At 44.6% G+C, this 24,517-nt stretch overlaps 1 protein-coding gene across 4 annotated transcripts in view; it reads right to left on the reverse strand.

Moving 5' to 3' along the window:
* Positions 1-24,517, reverse strand: part of ST6GALNAC3 (ST6 N-acetylgalactosaminide alpha-2,6-sialyltransferase 3) — a 339,071-nt gene that overhangs the window by 103,014 nt on the left and 211,540 nt on the right. For all 4 annotated transcript variants that reach the window (XM_030573323.1, XM_030573325.1, XM_030573324.1 and 1 more), the window contains exon 3: positions 21,797-22,206. In XM_030573323.1, the coding sequence (XP_030429183.1) occupies positions 21,797-22,206 (410 nt within the window). The remainder of the gene's footprint in view (positions 1-21,796; positions 22,207-24,517) is intronic.

Genomic DNA, 24,517 nt, shown 5'->3' on the forward strand with positions numbered 1-24,517 from the left:
CTTCTTCTGGGTTGGAGAGGCTCCTCTCTCTCTTTCTCTGGCCTTTGGAGGGACGCCAGGTTGCTGTATAACCACAGAAGAGAAAGAGGCTACTTGGTGTGTAGTTTCCCCCAATTCTAAAGGATCTTTTGAGTGTGTATGTGCATTGGGAAGAGAAGGAGTCAGAAAGAATGACAAAAGATCATCAATAAGAGGCTAAAATTAAAGAAAGAAACAGGCCATCTGCATCTCAAAGATGACTATAATAGCTAATGGAATTTCCATAGTGTTAAACTGAAGACATTTTCCATTAGTATCAGTGGGGAAAAAAGCTACAAAAATCTGCAAAATAAAATGTCTAAACTCCTAGCTCTAAAGGGCTAATATTTAGCTTCAATAATATGGACAAATTATTTTTTGAAGGGGAGTGGATTAGGTGACCTAATATGCCGTTTTCATCTCTAATTTATTATGTAGGTGCCAGTTGCTGGTTGATAGTTAAGGCTGAGTTGCACTTTTAACCTCTTTGTTATGTATGAAACACAATATGTCACCTGTAGTGATACACAGGGAAGGGGAAGAGAAAAGGAAAGGGGAGATCTAATGCATCTAATAATCATTTTCTTCTGATTGGGATCACAAACCCCAAAATGTCTTATTCATAACCAGTGATTATTGCATGGGGCACTATAGGGCAGAGTTAAAGCTGTTTGGGTGCCCTAACTGTGATTTCCATATTTTAACATGCTTGAGTTTCTTTTAAATTTAACCTTAACTCTGAATTTCCAGTAATGATCTGACCATAAATTACTGATATGTACTCTATTCTAACACAGTTTTGTCTAGGAATATGAGTCATAGAATTGGAAGGGACCTCAGAAGGTTATCTAGTCTAACCCCCTACTCAAAGGGGGACAAATCCCCAAATGTATTTTTACCCCAGTTCCCTAAATGGCCGCCTCAAGATTGAACTCACAACCCTGGTTTTAGCAGGCTAATGCTCAAACCACTGAGCTATCCCTCCCCCCAATAAATAATAATGGAGATATACCCAGCTCCTAGAACTGGAAGGGACTCTGAAGGGTCATCGAGTCCAGCCCCCTGCCTTCACTAGCAGGACCAAGTACTGATTTTGCCCCAGATCCCTAAGTGGCCCCCTCAAGGATTGAACATGTATCTGTGAATATGGAAGTAAAAATTAAATTTCAAGTGCAGAACTTGTTTACAGATTTAGGGGCTTACAAGAGAAAAACTGAACAATAACTAGTTGTACCAATACCAAAACAAAGTCACTATAGTTCTGCAAATAGGTGCATATAACCCTTAAATTTTAATTCGATTCCATTTTCTCTCACCAACAGAAAGAGACCACATATCGCATAAACTCACACACTGCTAGGCTATTTTCTCTATTCCTCTTGCACATCAGAGGTAATCTTCTAGACTAAGAAAAATTACTTGAATTTGTTTTGTTCACTGATTGGTTCAGTATAATAGATGCTACAGGATTCTTGTTCTCCTTTATTCAGAACTTCACATCAATGTAAATTCAAGGACCCTTAATAAATTAAGGTTCAGGAAGGCTACACATTTCCAGTTCATTTAATAGAAATAAAATCAGTTACAGTTTTGATTATAAAGTGCTCACATTTCTGAATATCTAAAAATGGACTTGAGATTCACTAGTATACACGAATCCACCATTTTTGTGAAAGATTATCTCTTTGCAAGTATTGCAGTAGTGCTGCTAAATTTAATTAGATATCTTCTCAGTTTTCATTAGCTATTAACATTATGTAAAGATAAACTAAAGCATAATAAGTCCTTTCATTATCACATAATTGTTATTTTAATGATTACATTATGAGCAATATAATACTGAACATATTTCCACTTTTCACATTAGTGGGCAATTATTTATAAAGCCTTTTATTATAATCCACCCATAGAGATCAAATTATTAATGCCTCCATTTTACTAGAATGATGGCCACACTTTCAAAAATCAATATTACGGCCACAGGGAGAAATGCAAAATAACAGTGAAGAAAATACATATGCAGTTGGCCAAACTCAGTCCTGATACATGCAAGCAAGGAGCAACTCAGCTGAAATCTTTTGATCTACTGCTGCTAATACCACTCTGAATTTAGTCTAACGTGTCAAGCCTATTGATGAAATTTCAAAAATGGAGAATAAAGATGAACTCAAGTCTTAACTTTTGGAATTGGATCCAAACTTCCTCTTTGAGCATGTCTGGATCAAGGGAAATTAACATTCTAATAGTTTGATGTATAATCCCAGTCCTGTCCACTCATTACACTCAATACATTAACAGTTAGTAAAAATAACAAGCAGTCCTACACTCTGCATTCTGTTCATCAGGAGTATGAACCGGGGTGGGAAGTTCCTAATTCTTGAAAATATTCCTTTAACAGGAATATTATCTAATGACCACAGTAGGGGGGATTAGGAGTGAGAACTCCTGGGAATGTATTTCTTAATCTGCCATTAAGTAACTCTCTGATTTTGAACAAGTCATCTGATCTCTGTGCGCCTAACATATTGACTACAATGCCTCACCTCTCAAATAACAGCATTCACAAACAATTATTTCTATCATCTCTGGTTGACTAGGACACTCTGTCCCATCCTTTGAACAATGAGGTTTCCTCAGTTATACATGCCTTTGTCACCCCTTGTCTGGACTACAGCAATGCAATATATCTGGGCATGAAGCCATTAGCCCTTAGAAAGAGAAAGCTGCAGTGCCTCTCCTCATCAGCCCAGAACACTGCACACACATCAAACCTGTCCTCTGGTCTCTCCACTGTTTTCCCATCGAATATTAAATCAAGTTCAGAGTCTCAGTCCTTATGTTCAAGGTGCTGAATGGTCTGGACCCAGCAGGCCTAAAATATAGCCTAAAGTTCTGAGATGAAGACAGTGGTCAACAACTCTGCTCCTCCGGCACAGTGGAACGATCCACCAAAAGGGTGGAGCTCATGTGTGCAGGAGACAAAGCTCTGTTAGTAGCTCATCTGAGACTATGGGGATGAACTCCCTCAGGAACTAAGAACCATCACATATGTCACCACCTTCTGCTCAAAGTGCAAGGTACACTGTTTCATCTCTGCCTTCTCTAATATATTCATAGAGTGTGTAGACAAAAAACAAAAAACCCAACCCCCCAAAACCCAAACAACTGTCTCAAAAACCCAGAACACAAAATTCTCCCCCCTGCGGAGAGGATTAGGGAATAAATCACATATGACAGATTTAGTTACACTGCTTAATGCACTCCTAGTAGGTGCTCAAAAGTTACAGTGATTGATGCAGTTCAGAAACCTACATAGAACACAATACTAGAAGTCAACAATTTGGTGACTATCTCTTTTTGAACCTGAAAACTGTTTTGCCAGTACTTTTCAAGTGATTTTGTTGCCCTGACATTTTAGTTGTTCACGAAATAGCAGAAGACTGAGAAGTTGTCATAGTGACACATGCAAAATTCAAAAAACCTTTTTTGCAAGAATTTCTAAGCAGCAGTAGCCACTGTTTTCCTAGAGTCTCTTTTCTCAGGGAAATTGACTAATCTTTCTAATCCTCAGTTTCTCTCTCTGTAAAAAGTGGATAAACACTTTCTTGACACACAGGGATGTATTGAGGTTTAAAAAACTAATGTCTGTAAAGTGCTTGGAAATACTCAGATGGAAGATTTGTGGAATACCTTTAAGAGACAGGAGCTTCAGAATATCTGAATGTAAACTGCAGCCAATACCTCATGGAAACTTGTTGCCTGTGGAACCTGTTGCCAGGAGATGTTGTGAAGGCCAACTGGGTTCCAAAAAACCAATTAGATAAGTTTATGGAGGATACGTCTATCAATGGCTATTAGCCAAGATGGTCAAGGACACAATCCCATGCTCGTGGTGTTCCTAAGCCTCTGACTGCCAGAAGCTGGGACTTGATGACAGGGGATGGATAACTCAATAATTGCCCCCTTCTGTTCACTCTCTCTGATGTGTCTGGTACCAGCCACTGTTGGAAGACAGGGTATTGGGCTATATGGACTCATAGACTCATAGGTCAGAAGGGACCAATATGATCATCTAGTCTGACCTCCTGCACAAGACAGGCCACAGAACCCCACCCATCCACTTTTATACAACCCCTAATCCAGGACTGAGTTATTGAAATCCTCAAAACTGGTTTGAAGACCTCAAACTGCAGAGAATCCACCAGCAAGCGACCCATGCCCCACGCTGCAGAGGAAGGCGAAAAACCTCCAGGGCCCCTGCCAATCCGCCCTGGAGGAAAATTCCTTCCTGACCCCAAATATGGCAATCAGCTAAACCCTGAGCATGTGGGCAAGAGTCACCAGCCAGCACCCAAGAAGGAATTCTCTGCAGTAACTCAGTTCCCATCTCATCCAACATCTCCCCGCAGACCATTGAGCAGACTTATCTGATGATAATCCAAGATCAATTGCCCAAATTAAACTATCCTATCATAACATTCCCTCCATATACTTATCAAGCTTAGTCTTGAAGCCAGATAAGTCTTTTGCCCCCACTACTTCCCTCGGAAGGCTGTTCCAAAACTTCACTCCCCTAATGGTTAGAAACCTTCGTCTAATTTCAAGTCTAAACTTCCTAATATCCAGTTTGTACCCATTCGTCCTCGTGCCTACATTAGAACTAAACTTAAATAATTCCTCTCCCTCCCTAATGTTAACCCCCCTGATATATTTATATAGAGCAAGCATATCCCCCCGCAGCCTTCTTTTGGCCAGGCTAAACAAGCCAAGCTCTTTGAGTCTCCTTTCATAAGGCAGGTTTTCCATTCCTCGGATCATCCTAGTAGCCCATCTCTGGACCTGTTCCAGTTTGAATTCATCCTTCTTGAACATGGGACACCAGAACTGCACACAATATTCCAGATGGGGTCTCACCAGCGCCTTATATAACGGTACTAACACCTCCTTATCCTTGCTGGAAATACCTCGCCTGATGCATCCTAAAATCGCATTTGCTTTTTTAACAGCCGTATCACATTGGCAGCTCATAGTCATCCTGCTATCGACCAATACCCCAAGGTCCTTCTCCTCCTCCGTCGCTTCCAACTGATGTGTCCCCAACGTATATCTAAAATTCTTATTATTAATCCCTAAGTGCATGACCTTGCACTTTTCACTATTGTATTTCATCCTATTACTCTTACTCCAGTTTACAAGGTGGTCCAGATCTTCCTGAATAGTATCCCTGTCCTTCTCCGTGTTAGCAATACCCCCCAACTTTGTGTCATCCGCAAACTTTATTAGCACATTCCCGCTCTTTGTGCCAAGGTCAGTAATAAAAAGGTTAAATAAGATCGGTCCCAAAACCGATCCTTGAGGGACTCCACTAGTAACCTCCTTCCAGCCTGACAGTTCACCCTTCAATACAACCCGCTGGAGTCTCCCCTTTAACCAGTTCCTTATCCACCTTACAACTTTCATATTCATCCCCATCTTTTCCAATTTAACTAACAGTTCCCCATGCGGAACCGTGTCAAACGCCTTACTGAAATCGAGGTAAATTAGATCTACCGCATTTCCTTTATCTAAGTAATCCGTCACCTTCTCAAAGAAGGAGATCAGATTGGTTTGGCACGATCTACCTTTAGTAAATCCATGTCGCAATTCGTCCCAATTACCATTGACCTCTATGTCCTTGACTACTTTCTCCCTTAAAATTTTTTCCAAGACCTTACATACTACAGACGTCAAGCTAACAGGCCTATAATTACCCGGATCACTTTTATTCCCTTTCTTAAAAATAGGGACTAAGTTAGCAATCCTCCAGTCGTGCGGCACAACTCCCGAGTTTATCGATTGCTTAAAAATTCTCGCTAACGGGCTCGCAATTTCACGCGCCAGTTCCTTTAATATCCTCGGATGGAGATTGTCCGGGCCCTCAGATTTTGTCCCATCAAGCTGTTCAAGTTTGGCCTCTACCTCAGTTGCGGTAATATCCACCTCCATATCCACATTCCCGCTTACCATTCCCTCCATCATTGCTAAACTCCTCACTAGTCTTATTAAAAACTGAGGCAAAGTACTTATTTAGATATTGGGCCATGCCTAGGTTGTCCTTAACCTCCATTCCATCCTCAGTGTATAGCGGCCCCACTTCTTTCTTTGTTTTCTTCTTATTTATGTGGCTGTAGAACCTTTTACTATTGGTTTTGATTCCCTTTGCAAGGTCCAGTTCAATGCGGCTTTTAGCCTTCCTCACTTTATGCCTACATGTTCTGACCTCACCAAGGTAGCTTCCCTTGCTAATCCCGCCTTTCTTCCACTCCCTGTAAGCTCTCTGCTTTCTCCTAATCCCCTCTCTGAGTTGCTTGCTCATTAGGCTGACTCAAAGTGGCCATTTTTATGTTCTTATGAAAACTGTGAAACAATTTATGAAGGAACACTTGAGTACTTAGCATATATTTTTGAAATTTATCTTTCCTTATTTTTTATAGCTAAGAAGATTTATGTAATTCAAGATAGACTCTTTGTTTCTTAGGCATTCATCTGCTCTTGCTGCTTATTTTCATGCTGATGTGACAATCCTCTAGTTGTGGCATCATGGTAATTTCTATAGCTATCTACAAATGTTTTGCGTCAAGCACCATGGTCATCTTTTTTATTTAAATTAATCATTTAGAGGTTATTGGACAGGTAAATCATGTCTGTCACTCTCTTTAACCTATGTATCAATAGCATTCTGGGGGGATAGCTCAGTGGTTTGAGCATTGGTCTGCTAAATCCAGGGTTGATCTGGGGCAAAAATCAGTACTTGGTCCTGCTACTGAAGGCAGGGGGCTGGACTCAATGACCTTTCAGGGTCCCTTCCAGTTCTGAGAGATAGGGATATCTCCATAAAGGAGATGTTTATTGGATGACTCTTCCATAACATAAGAAAAAGGAGTCTACAAGGATCAGGGAGGATAATCAGAGTAACCTTACAAAAAATAAAATAAAAAGATGAGCATTTAGGAACATTTTCCTTGATTGCAGTTGTATTTTTACTCAATATTAATGCACTGAATAGGGTTGTTCAGGAAGGTTAGGGTTGCGTGTTCTGTCTATAGTGCAGAGTGTGAATGGTATTATGAACAAGAATTGCTTGGGATGAGTCTGTCAGAGTTCACATTCACATGCTCTGTTACCCAGACCATCCTATATACCGATCAATATCTGAGATAGCACACAAACAGTTTGTGGACATTTCCGAAGACTCATACTAGTGGCTTGTCTACATTTAAAAGGCTCCAACGGTGCAGCTCATACTGATGCAACTGCACTGATGCAGCTGTAGCATATCAGTGAAGATGCTACCTACGCTGATGGGAAAGAGTTAGGTTGGTATAACTGTGTCGCTCAGGGGTGTAGATTTTCCACACCCCTGAGCGACGTAGTTGTACCAACAGAAATTGCTAGTGCAGACCACATCCCTGAAGAAGAAGTCATATTTCTCAAACTCTTTCAAAATCTGCTGGAAGGGACTAATACCTGAGTAACACTACACCAGGTACATCTTGTGCACACTATTCACAATTATGCCCACCTTTACAAGCTTAGATAATTTGATTATCTAACCAGAAGAAACAATACAGTAATTCAATTAAATTTTTCTCACTTCAAGTTGTATTATATCGCAAAAGAACATCAAGGGGAAAAGTGTAGTTGTATATCCTTGAAAGTTACTTTCCACCATCTACAGCAGTGGTTACCAATGGTCAGTCGCAATTGAATGGTCAGTCCTGGAGGATCTCCCAGTTGATCGTGATCTCTGGCTGCACAGTAGAGTTGCTGCTAAGACAGGGTCCCTGCCTGCCCTGCCCCCATTCTGGTCCCAGAAGTGGCCAGTGTTACCTCGGGTGCCACGTGGCTCCACGCACTGCCCCTCTCTGCAAGCACCGCTCCCGCAGCTCCCATTGGTCCTGAATGGGGAGCTGTGGCCAATGGGAGCTGCGGGGATGGTGCTTGCAGAGAGGGGCTTGGTGTTTCTTTGCCAGGAGGAAGTACATTTCCTATAGCAATCTGGAGAGTTTTCTGTACACACAAGCCTGACTGGTTGTTGGGGAAATGAGCCTGATTGATTGAGTGGTCAGATGTGCACACAACTTTTTCCATCTAGAGCTACACTTTTCTGTCAGCTTTATCCTGCTCTCAGGATGGGCCGCCTTCAAGGCCTGAATGGCATTTCTGTAACAAAAATTCCCTATGTGAGTCTCAGCAGTTTGTTTGACTGCAGTGAGTTTTCTTTCAACAAATCCTGTAGATGAATGAAGTGGTTGCTATAGAAGCATAAATGCTACATATGATTCAGAGCACTTGAGGTGACTGCCATTAAGAAGCCCACAATAACCAACAGTTATCACTTGCAATACTGCATTTAACGTCTAGTCTAAGTAGTGTATCTCAGCTATTGTATTATGGTGGGACAGTTGCTGATAAGCGAAAACTTTCAACAATGACTGCGGTTTTAGGACACTTGCGTTTCACCCGGCAACAAAGTTATGGTCTTCAGAAAGATCTGAATTTATCCTTTTTTTTTTTTTTAAAAAAAAACAACTCCTATGGCTCTCATTTAGGCACCTTAAAAAGGACAATCATTTCAGCCGTGGCGAGCTGCAAAGTCATGTAATACTGTATTATAGGAGTCGGTCCAGCAAAGTTTCAACAAATTATATCAAAAACTCCATATAAGGTGTGCCTATACTAATCTTTTTCCTCCCAAATTTCCTACAATTACTACTATCAGATAGCTCCACCAGTAGTAGCGATGGTGGGAGAGCTAGAGTACACACACAGCTACTAGGGCTGCTGGCATATTTACCACTATGTTGTCTAACCTTTCTCAGAGTAGGCAAAACTGCAGGCAGCACCTTCTCCATGCTAGGACTCCCAATGTTGCTATGCCCAGCAGAGCTGAATTTATGGTATCAGTGGTAGAAAATTAAGGTGCTATGGGAGGAAGGCACATGTAGATAAGAGAATGACATACCGCAATAAGGATTTAACACTTGGCTTGCCAAAACCAAGAGAGCAACCAGAAAAGTAGATTAAGTGGTATTTTGTTCTTCAGAAATCAACAGATAAATTCAAAGGAAAGGGGAAAATGCACAGAGGAAGATCAAGTGTCCACTTACGATATAATGCTTGGCTTAAATCATCAGGTAATAACAAATAATTTTTGGCTAGAGTCAACAATAATTACAAAATCAGTTTAAGTTCCCTCACACACACACACAAATCCATTTCCTACCACAGTTTTATCACAAAAATATTAGCTAATATAGATCAAGTTTTTGTTATAAAATTTTGCTTTACTACATAATTGGTATATGCAGTGATTGCTGTGTTTCTTAATACAATTGCTGTTGCTTTATGTAGTATTTACTGGCATGTTAAGAAAAAATGAGCTCCTTCAATTGAGTTCCATTTGCCTAATAGAGAAAAATGTTCATCTTAATTAGGAAAATTTTCATAAAGAAACATAAATGCAGCTATTAATGGGCTACAGGGAATAAATCTAGCATATTCAGAAACAAATGGCGCCTTATCTGTTCATGGTGGAATAAATACAGAGAGCATAAAACTCCTAAACAGTTGTTACCACACCCGTGATTGACCTCAACCAGTGATACGGGTTGAGATTTAAGTGTTTTAGAATAAACAATCCATTTATTTCATTAAGCTTTCATGCTTTATAAAAGACGGTTACTCGCCTTTGTAACTGTTGTTCTTCGAGATGTGTTGCTCATATCCATTCCAGTTAGGTGTGTGCGCACCGTGTGCACGTTCGTTGGAAGATTTTTACCCTAGCAACAATTGGTGGGTTGGCTGGGCGCCTCCTGGAGTGGCGCCGCTATGGCGTTGGATATATATTCCTGCCGACCCAGCCACCCTTCAGTTCCTTCTTGCCGGCTACTCCAACAGTGAGGAAGGAGGGTGGGTTTGGAATGGATATGAGCAACACATCTCGAAGAACAACAGTTACAAAGGTGAGTAACTGTCTTTTCTTCTTCGAGTGCTTGTTCATATCCATTCCAGTTAGGTGATTCCCAAGCCTTATGTAGGCGGTGGGGTCGGAGTGAAATGTGGCAGAATGTAAAAATGCTGAGCCAGAGGCTGCAGCATCTCTTGACTGTTGAACCAGAGCATAATGCGAAGCAAAGGGTATGGACCGAGGACCATGGAGCTGCGTGACAGATCTCGTGGGTAGGTACACGAGCCAGCAAGGCGGCAGATGAAGCCTGAGCCCTGGCAGAATGCATGGTGATGTGGCTTGGGGAAATATGAGCCAAATCATAACAAGTGTGGATGCACGCCATCACCCAAGATGAGATCCTCAGAGGAAACGGGTAGGCCTATCCTTCGGTCTGCTACCGCGACAGAGAGTTGGGAGGTTTTACGAAATGGTTTTGTCCGCTCAATATAAAATGCGAGCGCTCTGTGGACGTCCAGGAAGTGCAATTGTTGCTCCCATTGCATTGAGTGTGGTTAACATGAAAGGCTGAAACCACCTTAGGGAGGAAAGCCGGGTGTGGTCGTAACTGCACCTTGTCTTTGTGGAACATAGTGTATGGCGGAACCACCATAAGAGCCCTGAGCTCGGAGACTCGTCTGGCCGATGTAATGGCTATGAGGAAAGCTGTCTTCCAAGACAGGTATAGCAGCGAGCAGGTCGCTAACAGCTCGAATGGGGGAGACGTAAGTCTGCTTAAAACCAGGTTGAGGTCCCAGGTTGGGACTGGGCAGCGTACTTGAGGGTATAAGCTCTCCAAGCCCTTGAGGATCCTCGAAACCATAGAGTATGAGAACACGAAACGCCCACCTTAGCCTGGGTGGAAGGTAGAGATGGCTGCCAAGTGTACCCTCAGCGATGATACCACTAGGCCCTGCTGTTTTAGGCCAGGGGTAGTCCAAAATAGAGGGGATGGAGACCTCAATAGGAGTAAGATCAAGCATTTCGCACCTGTAGGAGAAATGCTTCCACTCGGCCAGGTACGTTGACCAGGTGGAAGGCTTCCTGCTACCCTGGTTTAGCCACGCAGCAGCCACACTGTGAAGTGAAGAGACTGCAGGTCCAGGTGGCGAAGCCTGCCGTGGTCCTGAGTTATGAGGTCTGGGTGGAGTGGCAGGGTAATTGGGTTGGCTATCGACAGGTCGAGCAATGTAGTGTATCCGTGCTGCCTGGATGATCATAATGATGCGCGCTCTGCCCCTGCGGAGTTTCAGCAGGACCCTATGAATCAGTGGGAACGGTGGTTAGGCATAAAGGAGTTGGCCCTTCCATGGCATCAGGAAAGTGTCCGAGATCGATCCCGGGAAGAAACCTTGGAAGGAGCAGAACATCTGGCATATCCTGTTCTCGCTGTAAGCGAACAGGTCTATGTGGGGAAAAAATCCCTACTTTTGGAAAACAGAATGCATTACATCGGGGCAGATCAACCACTCGTGAGACAGGAAAGACTTGCTACGTCAATGCGCCAAGGTGTTCCGAACGCCTGGGAGAAAGGACACTACCAGATTTATCGAGTGGGCTACGCAAAAGTCCCAGAGATGGATGGCCTCCTGACAAAAGGGGGAGGACCATGTCCCTCCCTGGTTGTTTATGTAGCACATGGCCGTTGTGTTGGCTGTAAACACTGAGACACCACGGCCTTGCAGCTGCTGCTGGAACCCCTGACACACCAGGCGGACTGCTCTAATTTTTGGACATTTATGTGGAATGCCAGCTCCAGAGAAGATCAAAGGCCTTAAGCTCGAAGGTGACCGAGGTGAGCACCCCAGCTGAGAGATGACGCGTCCGTCGTCAGGGACATTGGGGGCTGAGGCGGATGGAATGGCATCCCTGCCCACACCAGGGAGGGAGTTAGCCACCATTCTAGGGAACCTAGGGTGCTTGAAGGAATGGTGACTATCGTGACCATTGGGTCTCTGTCCGAGCGGTACACCGGGTTGAGCCAAACTTGGAGAGGACGGAGGCGGAGCCTGGCGTGTTTGGTTACAAACTTGCAGGCAGCCATGGGACCCAGGAGACCGAGACAAGTGCGAGCCGAGGTCATTGGGAAAGTCTGCAGACCTCGGATGATTGTTGCCATCGCCTGAAACCGCAGCAGTGGTAAGCAGGCTCCGGCTAGATCGGAGTCCAGGATAGCTCCTATGAAGTCTAACCTCTGCGTGGGAACCAGAGTGGATTTTTCTATAGTGATCATCAGGCCTAGACGTGTGAATAGGTCCTTGACAATGTCCGCATGCTGAGTGATTTGTGTCTCGGAGTCCCCTCAGATAAGCCAATCGTCCAGATACGGAAAAACGCATATCCGACGTCGGCGGAGGTAGGCGGCAACCACCGCCATACACTTGGTCAATACCAGTGGGGCTGTAGAAAGGCCAAACAGCAGGACCGTAAACTGGAAGTACTGATGGTTGGCTAGAAAGCGGAGATATCTCCTGTGCGGAGGGAAGATGGCGATGTGAAAGTACGGGTCCTTCATATTGAGGGTGGCATACCAGTCTCCAGGATCCAAGGATGGGATAATGGTTCCCAGGGATACCATCCGGAACTTCAACCTTATCATAAACTAGTTGGGTCCTCGCAGGTCTAGGATAGGTCTGACACCTCCGTTCTTGGGGACTTGGGGATTAGGGAACAACGGGAGTAAAACCTCTTGCCCCTTTCATCCATTGGCGTCTGCACCTCTTGTAAGAGGAATTGCTCGTGAGAGGGGTCCCTGAAGAGGGACAGGGTTGGAACAAACTGGAGGTGGTACCCATACTCCACTGTGCATAGGACCCAGTGATCTGAAGTTAACTGGAACCCCGTCAGGAGGAAGTAGGAGTGGGATCCCAGCCTGTAACTGATACGCCAACCTCGGGCGCACCTTTGAAAGTTCGTCTTTGGTCCCGGTGGTGGTTGTGAGGGACCTTGATCTTGGCCCTCTTGGGGTCCTGATGGTCGTCTGCAACCACCTTGGCCGCGCCACCTGCCAAAGTCCTGTCTCTGGCTAGGCACAGAGTATGGCGGTGTGGCTGGGGACGGAAAGGCCTGCGTTTCGTCACCGGTGTACGCATACCAAGAGAGCGCATTAGGACCCTGTTGTCCTCCAGGCTTTGCAGCCTGGGGCAGTCTTTGCCGTGAAGAGGCCTTTATCATCAAATGGTAAGCCCTGAATGGTATACTGCAGCTCCGGAGGGAGGTTTGAAACCTGAAGCCATGAGATGCGCCTCATGGCAACACCCGAGGCCAGAGTTCTGGCTGCTGAGTCTGCTGCATCTAACAAGGCCTGGAGGGAAGTTCTGGCCACCTTTTTCTCTTCCTCCAAGAGGGCAGTTAACTCTGGGCAGGAGTCTTGAGGGAGAAGCTCCATAAACTTACCCACGGCCACCCAGGTGTTATAATTATAGCGGCTAAGCAAGGCTTGTTGATTTGCCACCCAGAGCTGTAAGCCCCTGCAGAGCATACCTTGCGGCTGAGTAGGTTCATTCGCCTAGCCTCCTTCGATTTCAGGGATGACGCCTGCCGGCCATGCCGTTCCCTCTCCTTAATGGACTGAACGACTAGTGAGCAGGGAGGAGGACGGAGATACAAGTAGTCGTACCCTTTAGAGGACACCATATAATTACGCTCGACTCCCCTGGCCGCAGCAGGGATAGAGGCTGGGGACTGCCATATAGTATTGGCATTCGCCTGGATGGTCCGAATAAAGGGGTAGGGCCCCTCTAGCGGGGCATCCGGCGATAGAATGTCCACTACCAGGTCCTCTACCTCCGGGACCTCCTCCACCTGGAGGTCCATATTGAGTGCTACCCTCCATAGGAGGTCCTGATGGGCTCTCAGGTTGTTGGTGGGCACATCAGAATTGCGGTCCTGAGCATAAGAGCTGTCCGTGTGGGATGACACTGATGCGTGTCTGGATGGCCATGGAGGTGCTGAAAAGCCATGGGCAGAGTCTCTGTCTCTATCGGACCTTGCCCAATTCGGCACGGGAGGCGTACCAGTACCTGGAATGAGATCTGGACCTGCAGCCAGAGCAGTGCTGGGAGGTCGACTGAGATCCAAGGCTTGAGGTCAGGAGCGGCTACGGGAGTCACGGTGCCTGTAGCGGTGCCGGGAGCTGGAACGGTGCCGAGAGTAGCGGGTCGGCGAACGGGATACCGACCGGTGCGGCGAGTCCGACCGGTACCAAGGAGGAGAACAGCACCGGGACTGCAAGTGGCGTCGGGAGCGAGAGTGTCGACAAGACCTGGAGCGTCTGCGGGACCGTGATCATGAACGGTGCTGCTCCACTGTGCTGACAGAGGATGGTCTTATCAAGGGAGGCTTGCCGAGAGACTGTATTACCCACACCGGCGGTGCAGGGGGTTCAGGCAGCATCGACTCTCATGGCAATGAGATCCCTCGCCGTTGGGAATGTCTCCGGCGTAGAGGGAACATTAAGCTCAACCACAGCGCTTACCGGGAAGCTGTCAGGCACTGGATTCGATGGCCCTCGTGGGACCGGGATCGATGGTGCCGGGTGATCCGACTTAGACGAGCTCTCAGGCTGCGGTGCAGTTGGCATGGAAGCAGCAGGAGCAGTAAGCTCAACCACGGCGCGTGCTGGGGAGCTGTCAGGCACTGGATTCGGCAGCCCCGTGGGACCGGAATCAATGGTGCCAACGTCATCGGTGCCTCTGCAGGTGTCGGTCTCAGGCGATCTGACTTAGATGAGCTCTCTGGCTACAGTGCAGTTGACACGGAAGCAGCAGGGAGCTCAACCACGGCACGTGCCGGGGAGCTGTCAGGCACTGGATTCGACGGCCCCGGGGGACCGGAATCGACGGTGCTGATGTCATCGGTGCCTCAGCAGGTGTCGGTGCCAGGCAATCCGACTTAGACGAGCTCTCTGGCTACAGTGCAGTTGGCATGGAAGCAGGAGTCGTCTTAGGCTTTCTCGACCTCGGAGAGAGGGAGCGGTGCCGAGTCGAAGTCGGTGTCGGCGACAGCCGGTGCCGAGAGGCCTTGGCGGTACCGGTGCGGTCCGGTGCCGAGGAGGCGCTTCTGCCTGCCGAGTGACCAGCGCTCGGTGCCAAAGGCAGAGGGGTAAGTGAAAGTCCCACTCCTTTTTGTTCTTGGCTTAAAAGCCTTGCAAATGGGGCACTTAGCTGTCAAGTGCGATTCACTGAGGCGCTTCAAACAGGAGTTGTGCGGATCTCCTGTCGGCATCGGCTTGTGGCAGGCCGAGCCCGGTTTGAAACCCGGTGAGCCGGGCATGGGCTCCGGCACCGGGTGCGGAGAAGGGGCTACTCCCCGAACCCCGCTAACTATTACTAAACTAACTATGCTAGTAAAGAAAAAACGTATAACTATATAAATATATACATAAATATAAAAGGATTATAACTATATACACGATAACGAATGAGAACTACGAGTAGCTAGGGAAGTGGAGGTCAGCTAAGCCGCGCTCCACTGTTCCAACGACCGACAAGGGTGGTAAGAAGGAACTGAAGGGTGGCTGGGTCAGCAGGGGTATATATCCGGCACCATAGCGGCGCCACACCAGGGGGCGCCCAGCCAACCCACCAAGTGTTGCTAGGGTAAAAATCTTCCGATGAACGTGCATGTGGCGCGCACACACCTAACTGGAATGGATATGAGCAAGCACTCGAAGAAGAACCTTGCTTTTTTCAGGTAATAAATGAGTCTTAACTGACAATGAAACTGTTAGTCACTGTATGAATTAAGATGGACAAAGACATTAATCTTTTTTTGAAGAAATTCCTTTACAAAACAAAAGGATGGAGGTGCCAATGAGTGGTTCAGGACAGGCCCAGAGACATGTACCTGGAACACTGGCACTGTAGTAAGGTACATGGTTAGAGGCTTGATTCTATGTTCACTGAAGTCAATGGCAAAGTTCCCATTGGCTATAATGATACAGGCTCAGGGCCTAGGTCTGGAGGATATGAATATACTTGAACAAAAGCCACAAAAACTCCCTCTCCCCCCCAAAAAAATGTTTACTCAAACATTTATATATTTTCTATTTAGCTATGAACTGTAGGCATCTTCCATTATCGAATAATATGTCTACCTGGTTCTGTAAAAAAATAACACTCTCTTAAAACAATCTCCTTATATTCAAAACAGAAGAAGGAGGTAGCATAGTTTTTCACCTTCCTTACAGTTTTTGTTATGAAGAGATACACACAGAACACAAAAATAACTTTTTTAATCCATCTAGAATATTACTTTATACACATAAGTCATGAGTTATTGTTTGTACTCCCTGAGTCACAGATTCCAGCTCTTAGAACCAGGCTTCCAGTACCAATATTCACAACTTCACATAGAAGAATGGCTTTCTGAATATTCTGTAACTCTGGCCTAACATTTGTTATTTCCACAAGTATTCCTGCTAGTAAATTAGTATATCTGTGGAAAGCAAATACAGTAACTCTTCACTTAACGTTGTAGTTATGTTCCTGAAAAATATGACTTTAAGTGAAACGATGGTAAGCAAATCCAATTTCCCCATAAGAATTAACATAAATAGGCGGGGTTAGGTTCCAGAGAAATTCTTTTCACCAGATAAAAGACTATATATATATATATAGAGAGAGAGAGAGAGAGAGTCTTATATATATATATACACACAAAAAGTTTTAAACAAACAATTTAATACTGCACACAGTGATGATGATTGTGGAGCTTGCTTGAGGTGGTGAAGTCAGAGGGTGGAAGAGGGTGGGATATTTCCCAGGGAATGTCTTATTGCTAAATGATGAACTAGCTTTTGGCTGAGCCCTCAAGGGTTAATTCATTGTTGTTAATGTAGCCGCACACTCTACAAGGCAGCACAAATGGAGGGAGGGGAGACAGCATGGCAGATAGAGACACACACCGTGTGTGTGAGAGAGAGCCCCTTTTAAGTAGGCTGAGCCCACTCTAAGTACACTGCCTTGTTAATTAATCAGCAAGTTGAGACAGCAGCTGCTCCCAGGAAGTTCCCTCAGTCCTGAGCACTGTCATGTCATCCCACCCCCCATGGATATGGGGTAAGTGAGATGTAGGAGCAGAGGGGAGGGGGACACCCTGAAATTAGACTGCCTCTCCTCTCCCGCCCCCACCCCGCACAACAAGTAGGAGGATCCTGGAAGCAGTTCCAAGGCAGAGGGCAGGAGCAGCACATGGCAGTAGGGGGAGGAACAGCTGAACTGCTGGCAATTTGATAGCCTGCTGGGCAGCTGCCGCACAGAGAACTTAGGGGAGCGGGGAGCTAACAGGGGGGCTGCCAGTTCCAAGCCTGGTTCCAAGCCCCCACCAGCTAGCTGCAACGGGCTGCTCTTCCTGCAAGCAGTGGACAAAGCAGGCAGCTGCCAAACAATGTTATAAGGAAGCATTGCACAACTTTAAATGAGCATGTCCTCTAATTCATCTATTGAAACAACATTAACCAGGATGACTTTAAGTGAAGAGTTACTGTACAAAAGGGGCACAAACATGCTCCAAGCAATTCAGTGTTAGTTTCAAGCCAACATCCATGGAAATTTTTTAAAGCACTATTTGCCCACTACTAGCTTAATTACTTTGGTGAGACTGTCATATGAAATAAACAATATAAGTCGCAGCAACATGATGTACTTTTATTGCTTAATTACAGTGATATCCTCACTAGTCTAAGGCTTCGTATAGATTAATCAGACACATGCAGAACCACATATTAGTTGAGGTGAGCTGTGATGACTGCAGTGTCAATATGAACTAGAGTGATCAGACGTCCCGATTTTATTGGGACTGTCCCAATATTTACTTGTTTGTCCCACATCCCGACCAGTGACACGAATTGTCCCAATATTTTGTACTGTGGCGCACAGGCGGAGGGGGCTCGTGCCCCCAACTCAGCCCCGGCCCGACTCTGCCCCCTCCCTGCCCCATTGGATCCCTCCCCAAATCCCCACCCTGGCCCCGCCTCTTCTCCAAGCATGCTGCATTCCTCCTCCTCCCCCCTCCCTCCCAGGCTTGCGTGATTCAGTTGTATGGCGGCGCAAGCGTTGGGAGGAAGGGGGGAGAAGCAGGACACAGCAGCCCACTCAGGGAAGGCAGAGGTGAGCTGATGCAGTGGGGAGCTGCCGGTGGGTGCTCAGCCCCCACCAATTTTTCCTATGCTACTGGGGCTCTTTTTTTCCCCTGCCGGCAACCACCCGCTTCCCTCCATGTCCCGACATTTCACATCTCTCATCTGGTCACCCTAATCTGAACAGTAAATGCATATCATTTGTGAGAGCTAAATGACAGCGTTATAATAAACGGCTCATATATTGCCAAGGTAATAAATAATTAACGAGCAACTGCACAAAATAGCAGGTTGAACACCCCACCCAAATTCTGAATCTTGACTCAGAAGTAAGTGAGCAGAATGATCCATCTCTCTGCCTCAAATGATAAAACAGCCTAATATGCAGCACCATCTGGCACAAACACAGAGGAGGCTGAGAACTTCTGGAAGTGAAGCACAAAAGCCATTTAGTTGCTTTAGGAGTTGTCCAAGATATTAAAAAAAAAAAAACTAACCAAAAAAAAACCCCAATCAACCAAGCAAACAAAAAACCACCTTTCAAACTAAGGAACAGATGGGTGTTTTTTGCGGGGTGGGAGTTGTTTTATTTGTACTCTCTGGTTGAAAACATGGACCACTGAATCTTTTTTAGGGACACTTGCATAGCTAAGCATGCTAATGAAGTGTCATTGAACTGAATTGTTTGGGTATGGGTCTAATAGAGAGTTCAGATGGTGTGTATGGGAAGTCAATCACATACAAAACAGGCCAGGTTTTAGAGTCCTCTAATTTTGTGTCTTTTAATGAAATTTCAGGCCACTGGAATGCATTTTCTATCTGAGATCATGGAGCTTTTTATGTTGTTACATATATAAGCCATGAATAAAACCACCAGGTTAAGCTGTGCTTAGTTTAGGTTTCTCTTTTAAAAAATTTCATACCAGTAGTAACCAGTATCACCACTGGTGTGCATCACTGATTGTGCAGCAGCGCCATTTGATGGTCCCATGGCTTTATGTATAATTGAACGGGAACGCTATAGCAGCATTGCTGGCCCCAGTAACAGATTGCGGAACTCTTCTTGCTGAAGGCACTATACAATATGCACCACACTGAGTTGTTAATCTGAGCTGTTTGCAGTATAGATAGAAATGGAGTTCACATTAGACTGGGTTAGGTGATGTCAGCAAACTCAGGATTCATTATATTATTGCTTTCTGAAAGTGACTTTTAATGCAGACTGTTTTCTAAATGATCCTTAAAAGACACTCCCTTCCTCTTCATCACCTTCACCTAGGGCAATAACATCTGGTAACATTGATCTATTGCTGCTAGTTTTCATTAATTGTACCCATCCCTGAGGGTGGTGCAGCTTTGGTGGCAGCTAATTAAAACCTATCTAAAGCTGCCCAGTGCACTTTATCAGACCAGAATTGGCTCTATTGCTTTAATGGAGACTACAGTTTTCTCTATTATTACCAATTAAGTGAAGTTTATAAGGTTCCCCCTTACATTTCTAAAGTACAGGGAAAGTTATAACTGTTTTTATAACTACCGACCTGGATTCAAATAAATATAATGATATAAAATTTAGTTATTAGCTGGCATTTCTTCAAATGTGCTCCAAATTCTCCTTTCATCTGACTCTATGTACATCATATAGGAAAGTGCAGTAAAGCATTGAGAGAAACTGTTGGATTTACAGCACTACAGAGGGCAGTGCCACTAAAATGCATTAATGCAAAACTGTGAATGTCTGTCAATGTCTATTATTTATGCACGACAATTATTCAAAGAGAATGAGCTCTCACATCACACTGAAGGACCAAGCCTCTGCCCCAATTCACAATAGTGTGTGTCAAGACCAATCCCCAGATCCAGGAAGCCTGTTTTACGAAGATATTATGCTCTCCCTGTAGAACAAAAATCACTTCATTTTGAAATTAGGAAGGTTGTTTTCTATTAATCCATAATGGGGTCTGGCCCTGTTTCTTCCATTGACCAATAATGACTGAATTGTAAACTGACAAATTATGGGCTTGATCCCATGCCTATTGAAATCAATGGCAAAGCCCCCATTGACTTCTGTGCTGCAGGAGCAGCGTCTATTTGCCCATAGGTGGATATACCATAGGTCTGTTTGCTACTTTTCATAGCTCTGAAAATAGAATATGAGCACCATTATGATGAGAATATTTAAAGTCTCATTAATTTCCTAAAGAGACTTTACATCAACATGTAGAAACAGAAAGCTCATTAAAAGCTTGACAAATTAGAAATCTGTTGTAATCTTACTATGCACTGGGGATGGACACCATACGCAAGAGCAGTATTTTAGGATTAAACCCAAAATAAATCCAGTTACAACTCACTGTATATTTTTGAAGTTGAGCAGAACTTGGTTTCCCTCCAATTTTCTTGTTTGGGACATGGTAAAAACAGAGCACTGTTCAAACTAATGTCGGAAGCAAGCACTGATGTTTCTCCTAGGAACTGAAGGAATATTTGGCTGAGGTACCAGAAAGAGTCTGTATCAACATTATAATAGTCTGGCATGATACATGAAGCCATTTTTTCTCATCCAGGGAGCTCTGTTGCTCTTCGCTGCTTCAATAAGCAGGATAGTTCCCAAGCAGACTTCATTATCATACCCAGACCCCTGAATGAAGCAGCACAATAACACATGTATTGAGGATTTAATTGATGATGCATGTCAGTAGTTCCCAAATGCGGGCCACAGACCACCAGTGGTTTGTGGAGTGCTGTCTTGGGGTACAAGGAGTCCCAGATGGTGACATGATGCTTGCTTTCCTTGTGTTCCCGCAGGCAAATCACATTAAATGAAGCTAATGATACATTTAATAGTTTTACTTGGAAAAGTAATAACAGGAAACAATTGCTGCGGTGACACAGGGATGTTATTTGATTGCTAATGTGTGTGTGGTTGGGGGGTGGGGGAGAGTGCAGAGTGAAGGAGTAAAGAAGCCTTTCTCCCAGCCCACTCTTCCATGGATGGGATGGGGATAGATCCTGCTAGATCCTCCAGCCCCAATCTTACCTCAGCCCTCTCTAGCCCCAGTCCCACATGCTGCTGTACAGATGGCCTCTGTAGAGCTCACTCTGTACTGTACAGGAGGAATACCCTGACCTTCCATCATGCATATAGCACCCTATTGGAGCAGCATAACCACACACCTGGTTCTCCACAAGCCAGGGGTATATCACTTTGGTATAGTTTTACTAGAAACACTAGCCATTTAGTGATATGCCTGATCATCTATTTTAACTGAAACAGAATTATTTGGATTTGAGGTAAAGCTACAGAGAATCTTGACGAGAGAGGTAAATATAAGACCCCTTCCCTCCTTTGTCCTGAGGTTGTACGTGTAGGAATGATGTTGTGTAGGCCTCCCCTCTTTGAATAATATGTCAATTTAATCAATATTAAATTGAGCTGAAAATAATACACAGCTCCGAAAAGGCTTTAGGAAGGTATCCAATATTTTTTGGGATCCAGGCCAACAAAAATTGAAAGAACAGAAGGTAGCATAGGTGGGATAAATGGGGCCTGTCTGCTGCCTCATCAAGCGCTCGTAACAGTCAAAAACATATAAAAATCCATTAAAAACATATCTAGGGGCTCATTGAATAGCTGGCATGCAAGATGGCCTTTTCTTGCCTATCTTTTGTCATTAACATCAGAGTAATTTTTCACAGGCAGGACTTACCGATCTTTTCCGGTCTCCTCCTTAAATACCCCATCACAGTAATTCATGCGCTTTTCTGTTGTAACATAGATTTTGGCATCAGGGTAGCTGTCAACAGCTTTCTTCAGCATGTTGTACACAATGCCATTGCCATCTTTCCTCATGTTTCGAAAAGGCCCCCAGATGACATATATTGTGCTATTGGTTTCCTTGAAAAAGTACTCGGGATTCTTAAGCAATAGGGGGACACTGGTGTGTGAGACCACTCGTATGGTCGTCTTCTTCCCAACATCCACCTCATAACCCTTGGTAGGAGCATTGTTCATTCTCCATATACAGGAAGACTGGTCAATTTCAGTTCCCACTTTCTGACCAGCCATCTGACCCGAGTTCGAAACAATGGCACAGATGTCACAGTTTAGCTGGAGAGGCTGAAAGAGAGAAAACAAAAGATGACAGTTCTTACACATTGAGATTGAAAATTTAGTTAAAAGAAGCAAATAGTCAACAAACTGGGAGCAAGATTCTCTCAAAGCACATCAATCCTGTGTAGAGGAGTGGGCGGTAAAGCCCTGAGCTACTAAGCCCTGAGTGAGATCCTTTTCTACTAAACGAATAGCTCACACTAATCTTCTGCTTCTGTTTTCCTCATTTCAAAAACAACTGGAAAGTAATCATGTTCCTTCCACTATATATTTTTCCTTTCAATTAAAAGAATTTGAAATAAGAAACATGTAAATAATAGTTAGATGGATGTTTTGTTCCCTTGTAAGAGATTGTTGTCAGTAGCAGATTTAAAAACAGAAAAAAGAATGAAGGAAATGTAGCTATTCATGGATTGCATATTTCACCTATAGGTCTGGACGAATGGATATTTAATCTGGGATAAAAGTCAGCTCTGAAGTGGTTCTCCACCAGGCATTCTACTGTGGCTTGAGCCTATGCACATATGGGAAAACGTGCCTGTACCATTATAAAACAGCTCCGCATGTCTGAAGCACATTATTATATGTATACAGGTTCTCTTCAGAGGATACTTACGTCCCATGGAAAAGCCAATGAGATACAAATGGACTGGGGACCTGCGAGCTAGAGGGTTGGATCTATGCCTATTGAAGTCAATGGCAAAATTTCCATTGAATTCAATAGTGCAGGTTCAGATCCCAAACCAAGAACACCTGAGTCCTTCTAATCTGGCCCTGACAGACTCTCTTTGTGGACCTGAGCACATTCTCTGACTCTGCTTCTCTGCATGAAATGGGAATAGCAGTAGGTTCCTACCTCACAGGTGTATTGAGGGAATTAGCCTGTTTCACATACTGTTTGCCTGACTCATGTAAGACAACCCCCCGATGCCCAAGAAGAGTAGAATTGAGCCCTAAATATTTATAAACAGCTAGAAGACGAAAAGCACTATACGTAATTCAAGTGTGCTACATGTGAATTTAGAATTCTAAATCCACCTGAAAGCAGACCAGTCCTAGAAGAATTGGCCAGGTCTACATATGCTCAGTGGACCTGGGCTGATGTTGGTCCCTTATCCATCCCATAGCCCAGGTAATGGATCCTCTCCATCTTTACCTTTGATCAGTGACCTGATCTCTTCTTTTCCTCTCTTCCTTCTTACACCAGTGAGTGTTGAGCCATCAGCCTTATGGTGTGCTACCTGCCCCTCTGAAGGATGGCTAGCAGCAGAGTGGGAACCCTTCACTGCAGTGATGTGAATCCACGTCCCAGCCACATTTGACAATTGCAGACTTGGAAAGAAACCAACTAAGACAGGGGTTCTCAGGCTTTTGTACTGGTGACCCCTTTCACACAGCAAGCCTCTGAGTGCGACTCCCCCTTATACATTAAAAACACTTTTTTATATATTTAACACCATTATAAATGCTGGAGGCAAAACGGGGTTTGGGGTGGAGGCTGACAGCTCACCCTCCTCATGTAATAACCTTACGACTCCCTGAAGGTCCCGACCCCCAGTTTGAGAACCCCTGAACTAAGAAATCACAATACTGTTCTGTGACAACAAACTGTAATGCCATAGCTGTGAAAACTGTGAGGTCAGAAGCTGACAAACAGGTTAGGAGAGGGCCAAATGATAACAACAGTGCCTCCTATTTGTAACAAATACGTAACTGAACAAAGTTTCTACCTACCGGGCCCCTGAAGGAATGTTAAGCACAGATGTAAAGGCTTGTGCTGGAGTGACTGGTGCGCTCTAGCTGTTTTTTAAAATGTTTTTTCCTCATTTCACCAGGAGTGAAGGATGCTTGACCGCACACAAAAGTATCAACAATATTTTCTTTAGAGAATGCTGTATGTTTGGTAGGCTTTGGGAGCTGTCCTGAATAGCTCTCTGGCAGCATGAATGAAATCCCAGGAGATGCAGCTGAACACAACCACCTTTCTGTTTATCACTTAGTTACAGAAATCGTCCCTAAAATACTGAGAGTACATGGATGGATGAACTAAAGAAATCTATAAGCATAACCCACATACCAGCTGAAATGACTGTTGAAATCTCAGTAGGTTAATTTATATTTTTAGATGAAAGTTCAAACTAACAACTAACAACTGACAAATGCGGAATTGCTGGACAGGAAAAGATCACTTGGCTCAAGAATCTAGCCATGTTTAAAGCTGTCTCAGCCTCATGCTACTGCTTTCTCGCTGTGTCCTTCCTTCTTCATTAAAATGTATAGCTCTCTCAAACTCATTTAAATTGTTTGATTTGATGGT

The sequence above is a fragment of the Gopherus evgoodei genome, chromosome 8 (genome assembly GCF_007399415.2).
Source record: "Gopherus evgoodei ecotype Sinaloan lineage chromosome 8, rGopEvg1_v1.p, whole genome shotgun sequence".
Lineage (NCBI taxonomy): Eukaryota > Metazoa > Chordata > Testudines > Testudinidae > Gopherus > Gopherus evgoodei.